This window comes from Rousettus aegyptiacus, unplaced genomic scaffold (assembly GCF_014176215.1).
Source record: "Rousettus aegyptiacus isolate mRouAeg1 unplaced genomic scaffold, mRouAeg1.p scaffold_m13_p_7, whole genome shotgun sequence".
NCBI lineage: Eukaryota > Metazoa > Chordata > Mammalia > Chiroptera > Pteropodidae > Rousettus > Rousettus aegyptiacus.
Genome location: NW_023416310.1, coordinates 31,155,359 through 31,171,499, shown reverse-complemented (window position 1 = coordinate 31,171,499; position 16,141 = coordinate 31,155,359). Strand labels below are relative to the sequence as shown.

The 16,141-nt window shown below is 33.5% G+C and overlaps 1 protein-coding gene across 30 annotated transcripts in view; it reads left to right on the top strand.

The window, feature by feature from the left end:
• The window catches only part of NRXN1 (neurexin 1), a 1,005,516-nt gene that overhangs the window by 359,515 nt on the left and 629,860 nt on the right, over window positions 1-16,141 (top strand). The window contains exon 1 of one of the 30 annotated variants that reach the window (XM_016137101.2): window positions 1,916-2,551. The exons of the other annotated variants lie outside the window; for them this stretch is intronic. Coding sequence (XP_015992587.2) covers window positions 2,515-2,551 — 37 coding nt within the window. The 5' untranslated portion in view covers window positions 1,916-2,514. Of the gene's footprint in view, window positions 1-1,915; window positions 2,552-16,141 lie in introns of those variants that run through there. 30 annotated transcript variants of the gene reach the window in all.

Genomic DNA, 16,141 nt, shown 5'->3' with positions numbered 1-16,141 from the left:
CTAGAAATTAGTTGTGATTTCTTTGTGTGGTTGCGTGTATTTTTGTGCCTGATTCTGTATTCTTGTCCTTGAATGAGGACCCCAACCCTGCTCAAACAGTAGTACACAATTCAGACTATTTAAAATTTGAATACAAATCCTAACTATCGTTCATCAGTCCAGTAGTTTGATAAAGGAAAAAGAAAGACTTTCAAATTGAGTGGATGTTAAATTATGATGAATTCACAACTGGGCAAAGCCGGGAAAATCTGACCCAGCATAGAGGTATTGGGATCTGAGGGAGAGGACCTGATTTACTAACGAGGAAACTGAGAGGCCAGAAGTTTTGAGAATTTACATGGTTATACATTTATAAGAGAGAGTAGCCCCTGAGAAGATGGTCTCAGCAACAAAAGGCAAAGGTGGACTGTGAAGGTGAGGGCGATTTCTGTACAGAAAGTGAACTTGTCTGTTTAAACAAGCCCTTGTCTCCTCAGTCCAGCATGATGGATTACAGTGGAGTAGGAGTAAGGGCAAACTGTTTGTTGAACCAATAAGGACATTTGGGTTTTTTATGAACTTTGTCAACCCATTAAGTCTGTTGGTTAGATACAGAGATTATACTTGAATTACAGACCATAAAGGATTGCAAATTATCATTGGACTATTTCTTTGGTATTCCTGGTCAATTTAAGAGAAGTGTTTGTTTCAATACCATCTTTTTAGGCCACTTGCTACTTGCAGTCTCTCACATCCTCCAAATATAGGGTCATATGTAGAACAAGCTCAGAAAAAAGATCTTTATCAGTGTGATAGCCAAAATGAATTCCGTTTGGTAGAGAAAGATGGTCACACATGCATTTTTTATATACTCTGTTTTAAATTTTGTCAGCCTGGGTAAAAACATAACTCAGAAATAGATCTACTAAGGGATTTTCCCTGACAAAATGTGATGGAAAATACTTTCCGTTAATGTTCTCATCTGTAGCTTTTCAGCATTTCCAACTGTTAAACATTGCTAAAAAAAAATACAGCATTGTGTGAAAGAGAAGAGGGTCTCTGTGGGAGGTTTTGTATTATGTCATTGTTGGCAGTTGAGTCTCTGTAGAGCCCAATCTGGTTTGGCATCTCTTTGGCTTGAATTGTAAAAGGGAGCTATTTATGTAGAATAATTCATGGACATGGCAAAATGAATCTCAATTAATGATTTAATATTATTAACTTTTCTGGTTATAAAAAAATATTCATTATAGAAAATTTGGAAGATACAAAAAGATTTAAAGAAAGAAACACACTTTTGTATAACAAAAATAATAACATTCTGGTGTATTTTCTTCCAGAAATATGTTTATATGTGTATGTATATATAATTCTAATCTTATAATTTAGAATGCAATTTGTATGCCCACGCTTTATTTTGTTTAGCTTTCTGTGGGGAATATTTTTCTTCCCTCATCATTAGAATGTGAAACATAATTTGTAATAACAGCAAAAGATTCTATCCTAATGTTGTTTTATAAATTATTTAACAATTTATCAGTAACTGAATATTTTAATTATTTACAATTTTCTGAATTTTTAGGAATATACACTTTAATATACAAATTTTTGTGCATGTTTCTGATTTTTTTAAATGTGTTATTTGGAAGTGGAATTATTAGGACAAGGGTAGAACTTATGTTTGAGTCTTTAAAAATTGCCAATTTACATTTCTCATAGTTTGAACCACTTTGTATTTTCACTAGTTAGGGTATAAAGTGCTTGTCTTATTACACCCAACCAGTGTTGCATATTGTAAGCCAAACACAAAGACATTTTACTTTTATTTTCCCATGTATTTATTTGAATGCCTAAAAAGTTGTATAATTTTTCACAAATTTATTGATCTTTAATTTTCAATTCCATGGGTTTTTTTAAAATTCATGTTATTTGCCTATGTTCTCTTGGAGGGCGAAGGAATTTTTCCAAACTGGTTTAATAATATTTAAGAGTTTAACAATTTTCATATATACCCTAATCACCTAGAATAAGAAATATGAGCCTTTCAAAACTGGCAAATAATGAAACAATATATATATTTTTCCCTGGCCTACTATCTATATGTTTCTACTTTTTTTCTTCTTTAGGACAGTCTCTAAAGAATGACCTAAGTAAACATGTCTGAAATTGACATGTTGATAGATGATTTGTTTAGCAAGTAACTATTTAAGAGGACCTCCTATTATACAGATTTCTATAGAAAAATATTAAAACAGAATGATCAGACAAAAATGATCACTAAAAGAATATAATGCTTGACCTTTAATCGGTCTTTTATATTATTAGAAATGTGCTTTTTTAGAAAAATACTCTGTATTCACATTTTTAGTCTTTCTCTGTGTTTCTCTCCTACCTTCTTTCTCTTCTCCTAGGAATCATATACAATTGAGGGAGGGATTGTATGATAACGGTTATGAAATATTGGAAGAGGTCAGAGGAGGGATGGATGAAATAGAGAAGGATCTTTGTGATGGAACTTGAGATTATTCTGGAAATATGTGGCCAATGGAAAAGGTTAGAGAAAAGTACAAAGGTAGGAAGAATTTTGGAATTTGAAGAATCATAAGAAAACTGAGTTTCCCACAGCTGACTAAACCTATTTTGTTTCACTAGTGTTAAAATGGGTTTATAAAGTTTGGCTCCCTTTTGTTGTCCTATAGGAAGATCTCAGATTTACATCCGAAGAGCTGGTTCACCTCAATTTGATCTCTCATATCAGAGTGCGCTTGTGAAATTTGGAAAGCTATCTAAAGAATTTTAAACTTTCTGAATACAAAATGTCTTTGTCCACCAGCTATGAGTTACTCTTGTCACTAAACATATCAGGAGTTTCAGAGTAGTTCCTGTTTCCACTTTTTACTGATGCAGCATCTGGCTGGGGCAGACTGCTGCTGGGTGTAGGAAAGTTAAAGAAAATTCCAAGTATTCTAGCTGGCTAATTCAGTATGAGAAGAATGGCATAGCTGCCTTCCACCTGTTTTGTCGTGATTCTTTTCTAGTACGTCTCAGGTCTCATAGGTTTTAGAATTTGCCAAATCTAGCTGGCTTTAGAACTTTGTAGATATCTCTGTAGATATCTAGAATACCCCTTGCCTTTTCCATGTACCTTAACTCTTACTCTTTTTTTTTTCCCCAGAAATTTTCGTCAACCTTATTTCTATTTTGTTCATCTTATTCCTTCTTTAGTTTCCAGTAATTGAGATATTTCTTTTCAGAGAAGACCTTCCCAGTGCCACTTGAGTATCTGCCCTCAAGGACATTTCAGTTTTCCTTTCTTGGTGGTACTTTAAACACATGTAATTTAATGATTTATTTAATGTGTGATTAATGTCTGTTTTCCCTTCTTAGACAGGGAGTCACATCAATAAAAAATATTCCTAAAGTCATATTCAGACAGTAGCTTTCTTTAGTTCTATAATCGAATTTGATTTTTATTTTTAAGCACAGAAAAGAATTAATTTCCTTCTGAAAGGTCATAGATAATGACAGAAAGTTCCATTTATATTTTTGAAATAGCTTATTTGGTTAGCTTTTCTTTTAAAAAAATTAATGAAATATAGTTAACATACAATATATTAGTTTCAAGTATATTATATACCATAGTTGGTTAGTTTTTTAGTTCTTGTGCTCTTGTGCAAATGTAAATTAAGCTATCATAGATAATTCGATCAACAGATAGTTGCCGAGTGCCTCCTTGGACACCGTTAAAGACCCTGGGAAGCAGTGGTAAATAAGCACCATGACAACAACAGCAAAACCCCTGCTGTCAGCGAGGTCATGCTTTAGTGGGTGATGAGGGAATAAATAAGTATTTCACAATTTAGGTTATAGTAAATGCTATATAGATAGGAAAATAAAGCTTGTTAGAGAGATAGATCCAAGGGCTGTTAATTCGAGGGGAGACACCCTGTTATTTTTTTTATTAATTCTGTTATTATTTACTTTCTTTTCAAAATTAAAATTAGAGACACTTTTCTATATAATTTATAGAAAAAAATACCACTTTCTGGGATGTGGTTTTGAATGTTTATTTTGGGTCATATTTGGAATGCACCTGTATTTGGCATGTTCTTTACAACATAAAAATCAAGAAATTTATTTATCCTTTTAAAAAGTTTATATTTAACAAACCTGTAGATGCTCCCCTATTATCTTAAATTGGCTTAACCTGCAGCATTTTTATTTTCCAAGTTTATGTGTTAAGTGCTGGATCTCTGTAGTAAAATTGTAGGAGGAAGGTGGCTATTTGACTTTCAATGTAATTTATATCCTTCATGGTTGTGATTGGTGATTAATAGGGAAGAATTATTTTCCTTTAACCTGGAGGATAGACTAAATGAAACTAGGAGGAAAGAATGTCCTCTAGTGAGGAAGAAAATATTATTCCATTCTGTAAATGTGAGAGATTAAAACTGATAGCCATCTATCAGGATGGTGTAATCCTTACTTTTTGACTATAGATTATGGTGGTTAGTCACGTGAGGGCTGCTATTTGTTCTTAGTTAAATTATATGTTTTATTTTTCTTATTACTTTTTACTTTTGATATTTTCTTCTGATATTTACAGTTGTTTATGGCCATAGACATAATATTAAAGAGTATAGCTTGATGGCTCTCAAGATGCATTTGTATGTCTGGTGATAAAAACTCTTCTTTTCAGACCCAAAAGAATAATAAAGAATAAATATTTTTCTTATTAGTTCAGTTACTTAGCATAATCAGGAGGATAGAAAACTAAAGCGGAAGGGCAAAAATATTGATGGGATTTTCTTTCAAATTATTGTGTTTATTAAGTGAATGAGGTGTTTAAGTAGTTATGATTACCTGCATGAAGATTTTTAGGAATGTGAAAAACTTACTCAAACATTAAAAATACTGGCCTATGCAAGATTTACATGAAGAAAATAATAAAGCTTTACTGAAGGATATAAAAGAGGACCCTAATAAGTGGAAAATAAACCATGTGCCTCTGGATAGGATGATTCAAGCTTTAAATTAACTTATAGATTTAGGGAAATTTAACTAATAGTCTCATTTGAAGAGAGGGGTTGGGGACCTGACAGATTGATTCTAAAGGTAATATATAAGCATATATTTGCATAAAAGGCTAATTTTTTGAGAAAGATAGTAATTTGGGTACCTTTGCAACATGATATTAAAAAGTATTGTGAAATGACTAAAATTAAAACAGTCTGGTTCTGGCACAGAAACAAACAGGTGTGTGGAGAAGAATGGAGGCTAGAAATCAAGTACATTTGGAGTTTATTTAGTATGTGATAAATGCCTTTAAAAACTATAAGGAAAAATGCAATATTTAATAGACAGTGTTGGAAGAACTGATTATATGTATGGAAAAGTAAAATTAGGTTCATCTCATATACTATTCATATCAGTAAACAATAAATGGACTACAATATAGAAATAGTATAAAAAAGAGGGGAAAATATCTTTATAATTTTTGAGGAGGGGAATGATTTCTTAATCAAGAAATAAAAGCAAGCAGTGGTCCATGAAGTAAAGCTCTAATGGAATTAATTTTAAAAGATTTAAAAAGAAATAAAAATTATGTATAGGATAATTGGATAACATTTGTGGACAGATCCTATGCTAATAATTTTATAAACTGTAACTCATTAAACTTCTGAGTAAACATTGACCCCATTCACAAAGGTAATAAGTGATGGAGTGATGATTTGTCTCCTGTTATTCTAGAAACTGTGCTCTTTACTACAACACCAGGGACAAAGTCAAAAGAAAATGTGTATAGGGCTCTGTATTCATTTGCAGTTAAATTTATTCTGTAAGAAAAGTTGGCATTTGTTTAAATAGTACCTTGCGCTGTTATTTCTTATATGTTCAAAATGGCAGTTTTTAAAACTCTAAAGGGATTTTATTATATTCTTCAATCGATTTTAATACAACTTACTAGAATATAATATAGCTTAGCTTTGCTTCATCAAATAGTTAAACCAGTATCTTCCTTGGCAGGTAATGCTAAGTAAACACTTTTTACATAAAGCCTTTTTCCTCACAAATGTTTGCCTGTTTGATAGGGAATAGGAATAAAAATATCTTGTGATGGACCATTTATCTGTTTTCCCCTGCTCCGAACTAAACCTGAATAGTGCTTTCCAAATGCTTTACTGTCCTTAATTTTACATTGAAATTATTACCTTCATGTTGAGTAGACTGCATTATTCAAACTATTATAATCATAACAAAAATTAGGTGCAGTTATTCCTAAATTCATGCCAATCAAGTATTTACCATTCACTCTCAGGTGGATATTCTTGATAAAAATAACAAGAATGCCACCTCCCTTTATCAAGGCCTGTTACAATTCAGCCCGAACCAGTCTCATTTCATTTGCCATTAGTCTTTTTCATGCCATCTTAGTTCTAGTCAAATTTCATTAATTGTTTGATTTCTTACCTCAAACCTGGAATGCCTTTCTCCCCACCCAAATCCCCTTTTTGAATAATCTCTTCTTTTTCATTTCCATGGCCTTTTATATGCCTTGTATCTTCTTTGCATTGTGACCATCTTATAAAATAGATCATCTTATTCATCTTTGTTTTCCTCAAAACAATTAACAGTGCCTCACACATAGTAGGTCTTTAATTGGTCATTTAATTAATTCCTCAGGGCTTCCATGGCTTATTTTGCAAACAATACATCATAAAATGATGTTTAAGACATAAGGCATTGAAATGCATCAATTTAAAAAAATCTACTTGTGCACTTTAAGTATTTAGTCATTTATATATGTATATATAGATCTTGATTTCATGGAAGTATTTCTTTTCATATTGCATACATATACATAAGTATAAAGGGCATGTGATGGTCAGAAAGCAGAACAGACAGCATTGAGAAGGGGACGAGTAGATGTAAAAACCTAGGTCTCCACAGACAACACCTGCAGCAGTATCAGAATGTTCTGAAAGCTTGGAATGGCTTTTTTGCTGAATAACTGAATATCCAGAGCCAAGGTCCATGACCTTGAGCACAGCATATCTTTTCTGCTGAATACGATCTTATTCCAAGAGAAGTCAAATTATTCTTCCCAGTCGCCAAGAAAACCTCAAAGCTTTCAAACCACTGCCCTAAGAGATGCCTCAAATCTGCTAAGGCAGCCCATGGGGCTAAAGAACCACAGAATGCATTTGAATTGCTTGGAAGCATTCAGCTTTCCATTTGTACAGAATCCTGATGTGTCTAGGTTGTATGCCAAGTGTAAAAAGGACTCTGACCTGAAGTAGGAAAGGCTGAAGGGCTGCTTCTATGTCTTCCTTGAGTTGAAAGTGGAAGAATAAAGGATTTTTTCCAGTGAAGAGAATGATAAGGCCTGCCAGAGTCAGGGACATTCCATCTTGACCTACCTGCCCACTCTTTCATTTTCTCTCTTTTCAGCATTCACATAGCCAGCTTTTTAAATTAGTCAAACAGGTAACAGCAAATGAGGGAAGTGGGGAAGAAACTCTTTGTCTTCAAACCAAAATACATGTAAAGAAAACACAAACAAAAATTTGCTAAAGGCTTTTCATGAAGAGGCTTTTAGTCAGCATATGACTTGGTTAAAATCCTGAGCCGATTGTGTATTAAGACACAGCAGCAAGAGCCGCAAAGATCAATCCTTTGTGCATTTGTCTATTAGAGGAAGGAAGAGGAGCTTACACATTTCAAATTTCAGCCTGCATTGTAGTGTCAATGTCGTTAAAGAAAGATAGGCCTGTCAAAAAGAAGTTTCTGATAAATGGGCATCAGCTCTTCCTGTTAACTAGATCAGGGCTAGCTCTTGTTCTGCATCTTTTTTTAATTTTTTTTTTTTTAATGATTATCTATTTTTCCTCAGGATTTTCTTCCGTGACTTTCTTTTTAGAGTAGACTATCCTTGTTTTTTAAGTGAGGTATTTAGCTTCCGTATTCCTTTCTTCAGCTTCAGGTTTTATTCTAACCGGCAAATAAAGAACACAGGCTTTTAAGGATTAAATGGAGCATTTGCCTTCTTCGAATGCATTAGATTTTGCAAGAAATATTTAAAACTTATATATTTGTATAATGAGAGTTTGGGAAATTAGCTGCATTTTTAAATTTAAAAATAATTGAATTTAGCTAATTGGACATTTCTGTGTTGGTCTAAATGTGATTGAATTGGTAGCAAGATGTGGAACATCAAAACAGATTTCATCTATCCATACTATCTGAAAGGGTTCAGTACTCATTCATGTGATTTTACACAAAGATTGGCCCTTACAAAGAAAACCGTTACTTAAAATTAGATACTTCTAAAGGTCGGTCACATAATGCATCATCAAAGGGAGAGGGAGAGGAAATGCACCCAAGTGTTCCTAATTATAAGATGAACTATTCCAACTGCTTATTAATTACTCAAGCAATATGCACACGCAAAGCAATACGATACACAGTCAGGTCATATCTAAAGTGTAAATTATAGCTTAAAGACCCATAACTTTTGCCACATTATTAAAACTAAATTAGTATAGTTATAGAGGCATGACTATTACACAATAAATGCCTCTGTCATTTCTCTCTAAATCCTTGATTCTCTTTATGTCTGCACATTAGAATCACTTGGGAAACATCTGAAAATCCCAAATGCCCAGACCACATACTGGACCAATTAAATAAGAATATTGTGGTGGGAAGTGTGACCCAGACACCAATATCTTTCAAGGCTCTCTAGGTGATTTCATTGTGTGCCAAGTTGAAAACCACTGTGAATATTAAACATTTTACTATATCGCCTCAGTCTATTATACCTCGCCGGTAATTAGCTTCTTGTAAAAATAGTTGCCTGAATTCACTTTATGTTTATCTTTTGTAAAATGATATAATATTTTTTCCACATCACGACCAATGCTATCAATTTAAAATAAAATGCAGTGTCTGTTTTTAAGTAGGAATATCTGCACATTTGAATCAGAGGCTTATTATGATACTAGATATAAAAAAAAACCCTACAAAATTCTAATTTTGATGATCAGAAGGTTAATATAATTATTGCAAATATGGTGAGGTAGTTGATATAATTGTTTCACTTTGTGATTGTAGCTGAGAAAAATAATAGTAATGTTATTTGGTTATATGAAAACTATAAAGCAACGAAATTGGTATTTGAGAAAAATTAAATTAGGATGGAATGTCATGATGAAAAAAACAGACTCCTGTATCCTTCAAAATGAATATTTTCTTTCCTCTGAAACTGTGAAGATGTCCATTCAAACCTATCCAAAATGGCATTAGAAATACAAGAAAATGTAGTAGAGATAGCATAGGCTTCAGTCAAAAATCCAATTTCTAGTCTTAGGCATCTGTATGCTTTGTAGTTTTTGCCAAATTTCTTCTATTCTCTGGGTCATAGTTTTCTTATTTGTAAAATGAAAAGGCTTAACTAAACCAGTGTCCTTTTTTAAAATTTGAGTGGTAAGCCATTATTGAATTATGAAATTAATTTAGAACAATTTCTATGTCTATAAAAAATAGAAGAGTGTGCTGCAAATAGAAGGATGATACATTGTATGTGAATCCTGAGGAAATGGAAAGAAATTTTTGAAAGTCCTTGAAGTAGATCTCCTTAACTTTTATAGGTTTACAAATTCTTCATGGGGAAGACATCTAGTATGGGGAATGGAAGCAGAGGCAACTTTTTATATCATGAGATATAAAATATATCACATGTCCTTGCCATGTAGTGTCAAGGCAGATGATCTTTAGAAAGAAAATACTTGTTTCAAAAGGGTATTAGGTTTACTTATAACAAGAAGAAAGCGGAAAAAAAAAAAAAAGCCTTTTCAGCCTGTGAATGTGGAAATGTGTCCTATCCTTGAGACCAGAGAACTCTTACTGCGAGAAGTGAATGGATGTGCTGTGAATTATATTTACTGATATAAGAGGTGATATTATTCATCCTGGTCAGAATGTTCTCTCACCAATCAAATTACTTCCAAACCAAATGTGAGAATGTGCTTTGGTTTTTGATTGTTTCGTTTATATTTTATCTCACATTTTGTGCTCAGTTTGTTGGGAAATGGGTTTTTTTCTGCAGAGAATAAATTGAAGTAAGTTCTTGTACTTTACCAAAAAACATTGAGTTTCAAGCTAAACTGGTTACTGGAAAGAAATAGAAACTAAAAAATAATAATAAAGTATCAAGAGCACCACCCTATGTTTATTAAAGTAGGACTTACGACGATGGGTGCTACAAATATGATTTTTAAAAGGGTTTTCCAGTTGATTCTGATGACCATCCCCATTTGCAATCAACCCCAGTTTCTCATCCCAGATTCACCTGTGCCTAGCTGTAGGTGCCAGCACTAAGTTTATAATACTGTGATTCACTGAGATTTCTGCTAAAGTTTCGCAGTTCAAATAAGATTAGTCATTAGTCATCCAGTGTCTTTTTTTTTTTTTTTTCCCCAACATTGGACCTCAGAATCTAAGTTTTTATCACAGGGAAAACCAGAAAGGAAATTGAAACAATTCTTTACATCCTAGGAAGGGTATTCCTTTAATATTAGGCCTCAATACTAACTTGTTGACAAAACTTGTTAACAAAAAAGTGTTGATCAATGAGTAGGCTGTTCTGTCACAATGATACCCCAACATGTCTGTAATTTATCCTGCCATTGCCCCTGCTCCAATCATAAAAGTCTGATCTGGTAGTAAAGACTTCTGACTAACACAAGCTGAGCTAATCAGACAGAGTTAATCTCTTTTGGGGAATTCAGAACTTGAAAGGAGTTACTTTGAATCTGGGTTTCACTGTTATCAAGTTACATGAGTTATGCAGACCCAGAGGAGACCAGGAATGCTGCTGTGAGGAGCTCAGAACATGCCTGTGTTCCTTCCTTTTTAAGACTTGGTGGTTCAATGACTCCTTTTATTCTATGAGCTATTTCCAAAATCTTTCTGATAAATTCTATATGTTTGCTCTTAGGCTAGACCTCTATTGGTATCGGGAAAGGAATAAAGCCCTAAGAAATTTGTTGTACATAATGAATTAACTTCTTTCCCATGTATCTAGAAAAGTGCTAGTTTTATTCCACCCTTGGGAAAGTTGAAAAAAGTAGTATTCAAATTGGATGAGGGACCTGAGATGAGAAATGCTTACCTAGACAATATTGATTTATGATGTTTTCAATGAGAGGTAGGTTGAGGAGAGATTATGGAATCAGTATATAATTAATAATAGTAATTCTATAATCATTATATTACAGGCCCTTATTCTTAAAAAAAAAAAAAATTGAAAGTGCGGCATGACAGCATGACTATAGCCATTGTGGAAGGAAACTTAGACTCAGCTATAGTTATTTGCCTGTGGTCATACAGTACCAACTGTAAAGTGGGGTACTGAACCCAAGGCTCCTAATTCCAAATTAAGGGCTCTATCCCTAGGAAAACACTAGTCATTATTGACTGATACTTCTATACTTTTATTGGAGACTATATATATTCCCAATTAACATATAAACTTATATGAAGTAGTATCCACTTTCTCTTAAAATATTTTATTATTCTAGGATTGTATTTATATGGATAAGTACCTTAAATTTGTGAGAAAAATAAATAAATACATATTTGTAACACACCAGAATACATAGGACCAGAAAATCTGTCTGAGATATTCTTTTCTGGGTTAAGGAAGAAAGGTGATCAGAATAGAAAGTTATTTCTGATAAACTACGAACAGAACACCTTTTCATGTCCCTTTGTTTTTCTCAGTTTTTAGGTCCTTACAGTATAAGAGGAAAACTAGCTCTGGAAGCCCAAAGAAACAGAGGTTGCTATGGAAAGTCCCTTTTAAAAGCAGTAACCATCAGAAATCTTGAAAGACATTTTAACTCTATCATGTTGACTGATTTTGACAGCAGGAAGGCAAGAGTTTGGCACAGAGTTGTGCCTCAGTAAATGTTTATCAAATGTGAATCAATGAAACAGTGGCTCAGTAAATCAAGAATGGTAAACACTGGAGATCACTTAGTCCAGCCATGTGACTTCACTAGGGAAGAAAATGAGGCCCATTGAGGCTAAGTGACATGCCAAGGGCAGAGAGCTGAAAAGAGGCTAAGTAGAAAAAGTGTTCAGTTCTCCTGATTCTTAGCTCAATGTTTTTTCTCTAGGAGGATGAAAACCAAAAATAATAATAAAGCACAAAAGTCTCATGAAATTATTTTGCAAGCCATCCAGGTACCAACCTGATCAAAAGGATAAATCATCAACAGGCATATGTTTTTTCCTTCCTTTGTGCTATTTGTAATATTTCCATCTCTTTCTTTCTCTGTTAACCTTAATTAACCAAAATTTTCTTAGAATTAGGATGTTGAGCATAACAATATTCTAGTTAACAAAAGCTTTGGTAAAATGCTGATTTTCTTTTTAACTGGATAGTCCTTTAAAATGTAGTAGTTACTTTAATAATCTAATAATAACTAATAATTGCTCACCAAATATACCAAGTATGACTTTATTACATAATGGCATGTTCAGGAGAAATTTTCCTCATAGAATTGTTGACTAGACTCCCCAGAAACAAGAATTAAAGTAACCTCCACTATAAAGAGAACTTCTAAAAACTAGCCAAACTGTCTCTCCTTCAGCACTTACTAGAAGACAGCAAAACTGACCCTTCATCCACTCCTAACACACTGTCCCTTTCCCCACCTCCTACCTTCCCTATGTACCTAAGCATTGAGGGACAGGAGGTTAGAGAAAAAAGAGGCACTATATCATAGGCCCTATGAAAATGTACTGTTCAAGAAGTATGCTTCCTTTGTCCAAGCTAAGTGGGGAAAGAAACTACTTACTGTAGAATCACGTGTGCAGCCTGAATATGCCTACAAAAAAGAAAGTCTGGCATTCCAGATTCCTGATGCATGCCAGGATGCCTAAGATTCTGAGTCAAGCAGACACTCTACTTAGGCTGGGGCTTGAGCCATCTGGCTAGTATTACTCACAAGAAGAACACTTGCTAGACCAGTGGATTACAGTAGCCAGATGCTATGGTGTATTGTGTGAAGATTAGAAAAGAAGGATAAAGCAGGTTGAGCCAGATGAATCTCGCTTTCTTTCTCTATTCCTCTTTCTTATATTTGGAAAATGCAAGAAGGGTCACGTCTTAAGGCAAGTGGTAAGAAGATGCCTAGATCCATCTATGCCAAAAGTTAGCTTAAAGTTACAAATTTGCCTATATCAAAAGTTAGCTTAAAGTTACAAATTTGCCTGAGTTTTTAGTGACCAAAAGTGGCCAGAAATTCAGTGATTCTGCCCAAGATAGTATTAAGAGTTGGAGAAAAGATGTGACTGTGTGTTTGAAAGCAGCAACCGAAGAAATATAATAAATACTCTTTTATATTTATATACTGTGAGTGTAAGCTATGGATAATCACTCTTTAATAAATTACTATATATACATACTATACATATAATATTATTTGATTCTTAAAACTACCTTGTCAGATAGATTTTAGTGCTATTGCCTCGGTTTACTGATGTGAGAACTAAGATTTTAAAGTGATTATTTATCCACCTGCTCACAGTGTGAGAGCGGGTTTTGAACTCAGGTGTCTATGACTCCATAAACCACACTCCTTGTCTATAACTTCGTAAATGGTGGTCTCATTACTACCAGCCCTATACCTACCCAGAGTTCAATCTTGACACAAAAGCTAGACTTATATTTTGGGAATGTAAATCAAATCTTGTCACCCCTCAGCCTAAAATACTCCAGCGGCTTTCCACTGTACATGGAAAAAAATCCAAAAGTTTGACCAAGATTGAGAAGACCCTTCATAACCTAGCCTCAGATCTCATCACATTCCATGTTGCCCCTATTTTACTGTGCTCAATGCTCACTGTACTTTTCTCTGTTCTTGAAATAAGCCAACTATTTTCTCATTTCAGGAAGTTACACTTTGAGTTTTATATACCCAAGAAACTCTATACTCAGATCTTCCTGCGAGTGGTTTGTCAGCTTTCAGATCTTAGTTTAAATTCCACTGACTGAGAGAGCTTTCTAGTCACCTAAATCAGTCACTCTGCCCCAGTCATTCTTACTCTCTCACTGGACTCATTTGTTTGCTCAGTGTCACATACGACTGTTTTACTTATTTATTATTATCTCTCCCTCAGTAGTCTGATGAGAGTGGGAGACTCCGAAGGCCTTGTTTTTTGGTATATTTGTAATTCCTAGAATAGTGCCTTCAAATTGTGGGCATATTATGTATTATTGTAAATGATGTCTGAATCAATATGAATCTCCTCAATTCCAGTATTAGTACTAGGTGCTTTACATGTACGCATTTGGATCCAATGCTCTTTGTGTCTGAAGAACAAAGACATGTTATGGATATCCAACATCATTTTTCTTCTTCTCCTAGTGCAAAGAATGACACTCTACAACCCAAGTATTCCTAATTTATACTTACCTCAGTATATACTGACTTACTATTTTGCATTATTCTAGTAAAGAGTTAGCAATTTATCTGAAAAAATGAAAAAAATAAAGCAAAACAAAAGCCTTAGCTGAGTTTCCTAGGAAGCAAAGGTTACATCCCTTCTCATCCCAGCATAATTCTTCATTACACTAATCATGTGTTTATTTACTCCCATCCGTATTTAAGATGCTGGTGATTCCAAGATAAGTTTAGTGTCTTTTTTTCTTTTAAGGAAATGTCATTCTTGTTTTAAACACAGTAGACTTTAACTTAGCAGTGTATATTTTCCTCATTGGTAAGTTTTATTGACTTTAAAATATTCCAAATTCACTTAACTATAATAAGTAGAAATGTGATAGCCCAGGCCCATTAGTTTCTATTGAGTCAGGTCACATCCGGAATTCATGAGAGTTTGTTTTCATTTGCAGCAGTGGATGAACCAAGGTGTTTCTAGAGAGATAGAAATGGAGTTTCACAAACCTCATTAAGCATATTCACTAATAATTATGACTTGTTAGACTGTACCAGGAGATATACATCCTCTTGATTTATCCAGAACAGTAGTACTAAATTTCCAAACCCACAGAGAATCCTATTGTAATATTGCCTAAAGGCGAAACAGATTGTGAATAAAAATTCAGATATTATCTCCAGTGACTTAATGGCTTGACTCTCTACTGAGATGCATATTAAATAAATATTTAACACATCTGTACATTGATCAGATATCACCAAGTCTTTTTTATTTTTAGTTTTGTTTTTCCAATCAAAAGATACAAAGTAGCTTATCTGTATGTTTATCTCTTAAGAAAAGTTCCATGATATATCAAAATGTTTTGTTTTTAATAATTAACTCAGATGTGATGGACACACAAAAATCTTCCCTTATAATTCTTATAAGACATTCTAAATCATAGTAATCTAGAATCTGTTAATAACAATCGGAGTCTTACACTTTAATGTGTACTTGAATCACCCAGGGGATCTCGTTAAAACATGCATTCTGCATCAGTAGATTGAGGATGGGGGTTGGCCCCGAGAATAACATTTCTCATGAGCTCCATGTAATGCTAGTCATGCTGTCCTCCACACCACACTTCAAGTAGCAGGTCTTAAAAGATCATATATTTTAAGCACATATATCATATATTTTAATTTGTAACTAAAATTTTGATCTTCCCTATGAAGTTCTCCTCTACTCTGCTTTTGCTTTCAGAGGTGGGACCATTTGTTTCTGTTTTAAAAAAATCACATTCTATAAATATCAAACAATTTACTATATGAGCAAAATATTTGGAAAACTCAAGTGATAGATTTTTAGAATTAGAGGCAGCCTCATTTTGTTTCTAGGGAGAAAGCAGCATGTTATAAATTGACCACTCTTGAGAACATAGTTATAGAGACAAATTATTCAGAATATATTTGCACAGACCAAGTTGATAATAATGTGACTTCATACTTGAAATCATTTACTCCATATCCATTTTATAGGTGAGCATTGTCTGTAAATAGAGAATATCTATAAATCTACTATAAATATAATTATATTTCCATAATTATGTATTATATAATTTACTTCTTCATTAAGTAATCATTAAATGCACACAAAGAAATTATAAGTTTATATGGAGATTCTCTGTAGTCTGTATTCACCAACCTATGTTTTT